The sequence below is a fragment of the Perissodus microlepis genome, chromosome 18, assembly GCF_051167445.1.
Source record: "Perissodus microlepis isolate ML-2025 ecotype Zambia chromosome 18, ASM5116744v1, whole genome shotgun sequence".
In the NCBI taxonomy this organism is placed as follows: Eukaryota; Metazoa; Chordata; class Actinopteri; order Cichliformes; family Cichlidae; genus Perissodus; species Perissodus microlepis.
Window position 1 is genome coordinate 23,142,499 of NC_140478.1, and position 8,586 is coordinate 23,151,084.

The 8,586-nt window shown below is 41.5% G+C and overlaps 1 protein-coding gene across 4 annotated transcripts; it reads left to right on the plus strand.

Moving 5' to 3' along the window:
• The first annotated feature begins 460 nt into the window (after positions 1 to 460).
• LOC146367898 (tropomyosin alpha-4 chain-like) lies at positions 461 to 8,031 on the plus strand. 4 transcript variants are annotated; one of them, XM_084912591.1, is made up of 9 exons: positions 461 to 795; positions 2,423 to 2,548; positions 5,668 to 5,801; positions 6,278 to 6,395; positions 6,472 to 6,542; positions 6,644 to 6,719; positions 6,942 to 7,004; positions 7,094 to 7,163; positions 7,680 to 8,031. In XM_084912591.1, the coding sequence occupies exons 1-9, from the start codon at positions 682 to 684 to the stop codon at positions 7,760 to 7,762; spliced, it is 855 nt and encodes a 284-aa protein (XP_084768717.1). In that variant the 5' UTR covers positions 461 to 681; the 3' UTR covers positions 7,763 to 8,031. The 4 variants fall into 4 exon arrangements, with proteins under 4 accessions (XP_084768717.1, XP_084768716.1, XP_084768719.1 ...); XM_084912590.1 differs by lacking the exon at positions 7,680 to 8,031 and adding an exon at positions 7,330 to 7,547; XM_084912593.1 differs by lacking the exons at positions 461 to 795; positions 2,423 to 2,548 and adding an exon at positions 4,297 to 4,586.
• The last annotated feature ends 555 nt before the right edge of the window (positions 8,032 to 8,586 follow it).

Here is an 8,586-nt window from a genome sequence, read left to right on the forward strand (position 1 = left end):
CCCCCAAATTTTCTTTGGCTGGATCATTTTCCATACAGCCCTTTTTCATTCAGCGCTAGAATGAAAACTATGTCCCTTTCTAACCAACTCTGGTATTAACATCAATTTGAACATTCCTAAGTAAGAACACAGGCATATAGATAGCCCAAAGAGAGGCGAGAAGCCACATAAATTATTAATGTGAACAATTTCCCTTTTGAAGTTTGTGAGTTCTTGGTCATTCTCCTGCTTTTTATCTGCGTAAAAATGCAAACAAGGACATAGGCTGGTCAATGCTGAAACAGCTACACCATGCTGTCCCTCCAAAGAGCATTTGAGAGGTGAAGTTTAGATTAGGGATGGGGTGGGGGCAACAGTAAGTTCTAGAGGAGCCAAAGTGGGGAGTGGCGAAAGGGGTAACCGGTGGGAAAGGGCTGTCACTGGGGAGTAGGGCTGTCTCCAAACCTCCTGTCAAGTTTAAATCACATACAGCTCCACCGACTCTCAGTCTGCATCCTCCTCTCCTGTGCTCGCTCGCTCCGAGCTCCCTCCTCTCTGCATCTGCCAGTTGCGCTCCCTGTCAACCTTGTGAGGGCTCCTGTGAGGCGTCTTCCTCTGAACATCTGCAGCAGCTTTTCCCCGTAACGAACTACAAAACTTCATTTTCTAAAGATCTCAAGACGCTGACACCCAACAGTCACCATGGAGGCCATCAAGAAGAAGATGCAGATGCTGAAGCTGGACAAGGAGAACGCCATCGACAGGGCGGAACAGGCCGAGACCGACAAGAAGGAGGCGGAAGATAAAAGCAAGCAGGTGACATGTGGCTCATGAGTTTAATGTTTAATACAGGAATATTAAAATGTCACAGCATATTTACAACAAATGAAGTAAATGCATCACACATGCATAAATTAATTTTAATAATTACTTTTTTTCCAAAATATGGGGAATCTTCTTCGTCAAAAAATGTGGACATTTTCAATATCAGGATTATATATCTAAATGTATCTGTGAAGTTACTCATACCAGTTGAATTACAACATCATTACGTTATTGTGTTGTTGTTTTTTCACTTTTTCTATAATAGTTTTTTTTTTATAGTTTTTGATTTATTTTTGTTGCTAAAGTTCAGTCATAATCTAAAATACTAAATAAAAACACCAAAGCACAATTTACAGATTGCTGATATATTTCTCAGCAGCACTAAATGCTGAATCACAGGGATCAGTTGATACTGAGCTCCTTGTTCTGCAGTAGGAGACGGTGGAGGATATCCACAGAGATGGCTGTGACAAGAGCTAGGCTTATTATCTGAACTGAATCAAAGGAAAAGCTGCCAGGTTAAAACAAACCTATAGAATATCACGGTCTGACTCTGGCAGCATGCTTATCAGAAGTGAAGTTTGTATAATATAAAACCTCATAAATTTCTGTGCCCCCATATTTGGCGCCGCAGCGCTCAAGCCACAGACAGGATGATGTGTCCCAGCCAAACTTAACGACAGTGTACTTTAATTTCATACAAACAAAATAGAATCTGGAGATGCAATAGGATATCTGAGGTTTCTAAATAGAGGCAATTATCACACAGTGGGAGATGGTGTCCTCATTAACATGGTATGAAAGGAATGTTAGAGAGCAGCAAGTTAGAGAGACTCGGACAAAGCCAGGATGAAGGATCGAGCAAGTGGAAAGTGTAAATATCCACTCTCTGGTAGCTAATGCCATAACAACTCCCTCAGAGAGCACAGGGAGCATCAGTTGTCACTGGCACTGCACATATGGACCCTCAGCATGTCTTCAGGAGCAAAGAACAGTCAGCATGAAATCCTAGAAGATTATGCAGAGCTCTTTAGTTTGTTGGGATGGCTGCAGCTCAAATAGTGCTAAGAGATGCTTTCTTTGCTATTCTTGGCATGATGAGTAGACTTTCAGAGTGCAGTTAGGCTGACGAAAGGCACTGAAAATACACAAAACTGCATGCGAAATTAACATCTATTACATACAACATCAGGCACAGACTCCGGCGGCAATTAAAGGATTGGGCCACCCAGACTCTGCAGCTATGTGTCTTTTCAGAAGGAACGTCCTAGTTACCTCACATAATCTACAGGCTTCATGGTGAATGTTTGGCTCTGGAGCTTTTTAAGTGGAAAGAATAACCCTGATTAAAATAACAGCACACATGTATTTGTTGAGAGGAGCTAGCTGTAGTCCAAACTCATGCACCCACTACGTATTTTCACCTCCTTATCTTCAAGTGAAATTCATCTTTCTGAAATACATCAGGATTATCACAAAATAACATTTAAGTGATCTGTAAAAGATCTATCGCCCACTACTGCTTTCTGTCATATACCAGAATTTCATCATACTCACTTTAACTGAACAAAAATTTATATTTGATTCCTGACTTTCTCTCACATCTGCCTTTTCTCAGCTGGAGGATGAGCTGCTCGCTCTGCAGAAGAAACTGAAGGGAACAGAAGATGAACTGGACAAGTACTCCGAGGCCCTGAAGGATGCTCAGGAGAAACTGGAACTGTCGGAGAAGAAGGCCACAGACGTGAGTTCACCACCAAGACGCCATCGGAAAGGCATTATTACAGTGGAACCCCACAGCTTTTAAAATATCAGTATCAAATACTTCATATGGACTGAAATAGATATCACTCTATGAGAGGGGAAAAGGGGTAACATGGACACACATTCCTCTCTGTCAAAACTGGTTTAAACAAAATCATTGGCTAAAGTGCTTGACTCAGATGAAGAGTTGCCTCTTCTGCTTACATAACCCAAAAAAGGAAATGTCTGGACTCGCCCAATAGTTTAGTGCAGCTTGGTTGTTTCTAAAGTGCAAAATATGAACCTGAAGTGATTAAATCACTGACGGTCATACATAAAAGAATACATATTGAAATAGGATAGGAATAAAAGAAGACATGAAAGGTTGTTACTTTAAAGAACTGCCTTGAGATTAAATTTATTTTTAAAAAATCCACCCCAATGTAAACTAATAACCCAGAAATCCTGAATTGATTATCTTGCATCTTCTAACCCAGACCGTGGAGATAATCACAGAGTTATTGGTGGTTCACTGAGGTCTGTAGCTGAGCTATTTCTCAAGCACAGACACAACTTGGCCAGCCTGTTACCGACCAAAGAATTTCAGGAATGCAGCCTAAGCAAACAGAGAACCCCGTACTGCAGTTTCTAATGAAATCAATGCTTTGGCCTTTTTTGGGGCTGAGATGTTATTCTCTCCTCAGTCTGGCCTTTACAGTAACATACCTAGGCAGTGTGAAATGCTGAATGACTGCCGACCTTTGGAGACCATCTACATTTATGTCATGTATTTATTGCTTAAACATATCCTTTCCAGGAAAATGATGGGAATCTAACTGGGGATTATGCCTTATCACAAACAAAATAAATCCGGACACAGACTTGGCTTAGTTTGCTTTTGGGAGTGAATCATGACCAATATAATAATATTGATCTGACACTGGGAATGAAGAGAGTGGTTTTGAAGGTGGCTCGTGGAGATTCTCTTCCCATCAAGTCTGTGAAGTTTTCAGGAGTATTTGGAAAGTGTTTCAGCTTCACAAAGCAGGTAAAAATCTGAGCTGAAACACGTGAAACGACCTCAAAGGTTAGAGGTGATAACAGATGATTTTATTCCTCTGGTGGTTTATCAGGTGGCCACAAATACTTTTTAGCTTCTTTCATACATATAAATGTAGTAAAAGAACGAAATCGTGAGGGGGGCAAATGGGGGCGATGAAGAAATGTGTCGCCACCCGATGGCTGCAGGTCATGTCTGCAACCAAATCAATTTACATTCCACGCCACTGCAGGTCAACAACCCCTAGTGAAAAGGATTATTACGGCCCCACCCCACCCTTGACCCTCCTCCTCCACTAGAAGTAAATCTTTGGACTTTTGATTCCGGTCCTTTGATACAGTTTGCAACCTGCTTCTCTCTCCTTCACCATCCCCCACTGACATTTACTTTCCTTCCTTTTCTCTCTCAGACAACCAAATCCAATCACACGATGATCCCTTAGACGTGATTCACGCTTTATCTAACAGCAGACAAATAACTCTGACAGTGCACTTCCTCTGCCTTCAGTCCGAGCAGTTGCAACACCTTCACTTTGCCATATAAGTCCACAATAGAAAACCCCGGCCCCACAAAAAAGTGACTTTACACACCTCCTTTGTGGAGAAAAAAAAAGTCCCACATTCCCCTCCTAAATCCTGTGATGTCATCTGAGACAGGCTTCTTCACATGATTGGAGGATCTCGTCATAAATTTCCTGAAAACTCCCAGCCCTTTTTTTCCGCCGTCCCAGCACCGCACCTCCCTGATTTCCTGCCCGAGAAAAGATTTCCACAGAGCCTGCAACTTTGAGGCGAATTCATAACTTAAGTGTCTCGATTGCCGGTTCAGACGAATCCCCGTTTAAAGAAACCAAACAGTCGGAATTATGGAGGCCGTGAAGAAGAAAATCCAAGCCCTCCAGCAGCAAGTTGATGAGGCAGAAGATCGCGCACTGGCAGTACAAAAGGAGCTGGAAACTGAACGGGAACTGCGCGAAAAAGTGAGATCAGTTTGTATTTAGTCCAACTTGAAGTGAACTTCTTTTAGTTTTTGTCTTGATCTGTAATCCCAGCAAACCGGTTGAGCATCTTCACTGTAATCTGGGACTGAAGCGTTTACGCACTCCTGAGAGCTGGACTTGCAAAGTAGCGGTAATAATAACGCACCTAACGCGCGAAATAAAAACCGAAACCTCTGTATACAGATTACAGTAAAAAAAAAAAAAAATCTGTAGTTATTTTCTATACAGTCGTTACAGAGACAAGTTGAAACATCGCTGTGTCGACATTCCTCTGCAGACTTTTGCTCGGCTGTGTTATCTAACTCCAGCCCGCCCCATATATCTACCAAAACACCAAGAAATGCTGCAAGAGTCCCCGATGTTACATTAACTGTCAGTGTGGTTGTTTGACTGTAAAGAAAATGTAAAATTGAAGGTTTTTAAAGGGTACAATCTTACAGTTACGCTTCTTGTCAATCATTCAAAACGTATTCTTTTTTTCTCCCTCCCTTCGCCCTTTGAGCTTTTTGATTGAATAACAGCTGACACACCATCCATCTGAAAAGGTGCCCGGAATCCTCCTTCCTGTTCCTCTTGAGCCTCTGCACAGGAAGGAGAGAGCAGGCATGGTTATCTGCGCTATCAGTGCTGTGGGAAACAGGCTGAGGAGAAGAAAGCTGGTGTCCCCCCAAACATGCTTTGGTTTACACTACAAAAGTGAAGACAACTGTAAAATATCAGATGCCAGCATGTTTATTAAAAAAAAAAGCTGTCACTGCGTTATCCTGTGTCAGCATATTAGTAAAGCAGGTAGCCAGGCTGCAAAGTCCACAACTCATCAAAGTCACTAAGGCTGAAAAAGAAAATGAAACGGAGACATGCAAGGACCTGATCTTGACATCTTCTTAAAGCCATGAATGAAAGGGGGGGGGAAATAATAGCGTAGCTTCAAAATAGATGAATGAATAAGCAGTTTTCAGCATTGAGCGTAAGTGGTAACCTTCCTGTTTTGGCTGCGTTCATGTTTCCTTCCTGGCCTCTGACCTGCGACCTCCCTATCTCTCTCAATCTGTGGCTACAGGCTGAGGGCGAAGTAGCATCGCTGAACCGCAGGATCCAGCTGGTGGAGGAGGAGTTGGACCGTGCTCAGGAGAGACTGGGCACAGCCCTGCAGAAGCTGGAGGAGGCCGAGAAGGCTGCAGATGAGAGCGAAAGGTGAAAATCAGCATAGATCTGTAGATTCAGATGTATTTTTAATAAGTAAAATAAATGAAAGCAATACTTTGTAAAACTTTGTAAAGTTTGAAGTTTTATTTTTCAAGGAAAAATCAAAAACAGCAATAGCACAAAAACTAGAGGCTTAAACAGAACAGTAAGGTAAATGGCCATTAAATGGCCATTAAATGGCCCATGGCCCATCGGAACTGAAGCAGGAAGGCTTGATAACAGAACTGTATACAGAGCCATACAAGTCACAGTGTGATACAAAGATAGAGAATCCCATTAGTGCAGTGAATAGATGCCATTGCCTGTCAGTGAAATTTGACAGGTAAAAAATAACTGTTGGAAATGCAAAATTGGTGGTTACTGAGTTAAGTCAGCTTTTAGAGAGACTCCCAGATTACCTCTGCAATGTCGAGTGTCTTTGTGGTCTTGTTGGACTAAATGTTCTGCATCGTTTCCATCTTTAGAGGCATGAAGGTGATTGAGAACAGAGCCATGAAAGACGAGGAGAAGATGGAGATCCAGGAGATGCAGCTCAAAGAAGCCAAACACATTGCCGAGGAAGCTGACCGCAAATACGAGGAGGTATGAACGGACGGATTGTGTTTATTTTTTTGTGAGATGTCGCTTCAGCTGATGTTCAACTGTGATTTCGTTCCAGGTCGCCCGTAAACTGGTCATCCTCGAGGGTGAGCTGGAGAGGGCAGAAGAGAGGGCAGAAATTGCAGAACTGTAAGGAGAAATTCAGTGCAGTTATTCCTACCACAATATGTGAATTTTAAATATATTCTAAGCAAGTTATTGGGAAAAAAAACATCTTTTCTTTCTTTCAGTAAGTGTGGTGACCTGGAAGAAGAGCTTAAGAATGTTACCAACAACCTCAAGTCTCTAGAGGCTCAGTCTGAGAAGGTAAGCTCACTATCATAAAACACCATCACACATCCACACTCACCACTGTCACCCAATACAGCCACTCAACAGGATCGGCAGCACATTAAGTGCCATTTTTTTCGTGCTCACATTCACTATTTGCATCCTCATCTCGACTACCATCACCTAAAAAACAGGGGAAGTACCCTGATCATCCTAAAATGGCACAAACAAAGTTGTTGCTTTTCTTTGTCTGCATAGTACTCTGAGAAAGAAGACAAATACGAGGAGGAGATTAAAGTCCTGAATGACAGACTTAAAGAGGTAAATTCATTCCCTCTGCTTAAGCTGAACCTGTGTTTTCTGAGGTAAGCTTTGCATACATATTTTAATGTGTTTACTGTTTGAAAAAGGCGGAAACCCGTGCAGAATTCGCAGAAAGGACAGTGGCTAAGCTGGAAAAGACCATAGATGACTTAGAAGGTACGCTTTCTTTCAGCCCTCATATTCTACCCTACACTATTTCTTTTAATAAATCTTTAACTTTCTGCTCTGTGATTTCTTTCTTTTTCCGATTTCCCCTTCATGGCCTGCACACTTTTTCCTCTCAACCTCCTGTGTCCTGCTTACTCTTCCTTTTGACCTGCAGATGAACTGTACACTCAGAAGCTGAAATTCAAGGCTATCAGCGAGGAGCTGGATCATGCCCTCAATGATATGAACACCTTGTAAACCCTGCACTCTGCCGACTTTGCATCTTTAGAAGCACTTTGTCTCTTTTATTCGTTTGCATTCAGAAATCCCTTCTCCTTCTTTTTGCATTAAACTGAAGCTTAATAAAGACCTTTTTCTCTTTTACACTGCCTTCTGTCATTCACTGCAATCTGCTCTTCATCACTTTGCAGCTGTTTCTGCATTTTTCTCACTATGAGGCTAACAATTTTACCTGTTACCTGACAAACAGTTATATTATATATTTCCTGCTGCTTTTCATTACAGAGAACCTATCACACGCAAAAGAAGAAAACATAGGAATGCACCAAGTCCTGGACCAAACACTGCAGGAGCTCAGTAGCTTGTAAAATGCCAAGAAGAACATCAAATAAGTAAAAGAAATAAAAACAAACAACAACTTTGTAAAAGATATTTTCTACATGCCATCCATTTTTTTTGCAATTTCACTCTTAATTTGTAAAACACATGTAGCCCTTTTATGTATTTATGGTCCTTTTTGTTCCTTTTCCTTTTTAAAAAAATGGTTTTGGGTCCACATGATTTCAGTGTTGGTGCTAGGAATTGTTGTAGACCAAACTCTGTGCACAAATAAAACTGATGATGACGACGGTGTTAATGCTGCTGCTGATGTTTTGTGTCATGTCCGCGAGCCAGTTTCAACACACATCTATAAACCGTTCCAGGGAAAAGAGCTCACCCTTCAGTTTACATGTGCTGACATGCACACTGTCCTCTCTGTGCTAAGACAGCAGCTTTTTTTTTTTTTTTTTTTGCAGATACTGAATCTCTTCTTTCACAACAGTAGTGCCACTGAGTGCTATAATCAAGAAATGGCATACAACCGCATGAGGTTAATATTAAAGATGTTATCAGAAAATAAGTGCGTCCTCAAAATTCTTATCGAGCTTCTTATGACTGTGAGCTTTAAAATAAACAGTTCCAGTTGCTTTATGCTGTACAGTAAAGATAATTACTGAGCAATAAAAGAAAAGTTAAAGACTACGTCCTCAACATTAAACCTCAACATTGTGCAACAATTACTCACTATTAGAAACACGATCCAACTCTGCATCAACACTTATTGGCTTCAGCACAAAGTGTTGCAAAATCGTGTGGGTCTTGTTAACAGACCATGACAGAGGCCAGGCAGTAAAGAAGGCTGTGTGATCTG

Coding starts and splice junctions, on each gene's coding strand:
- LOC146367898 (XM_084912591.1), top strand. CDS start 682: ATGGAGGCCATCAAGAAGAAGATGCAGATGCTGAAGCTGGACAAGGAG. Junction 6,396..6,471: donor CTGACCGCAAATACGAGGAG/GTATGAACGGAC, acceptor ATTTCGTTCCAG/GTCGCCCGTAAACTGGTCAT. Junction 7,164..7,679: donor GACCATAGATGACTTAGAAG/GTACGCTTTCTT, acceptor TTTTCATTACAG/AGAACCTATCACACGCAAAA.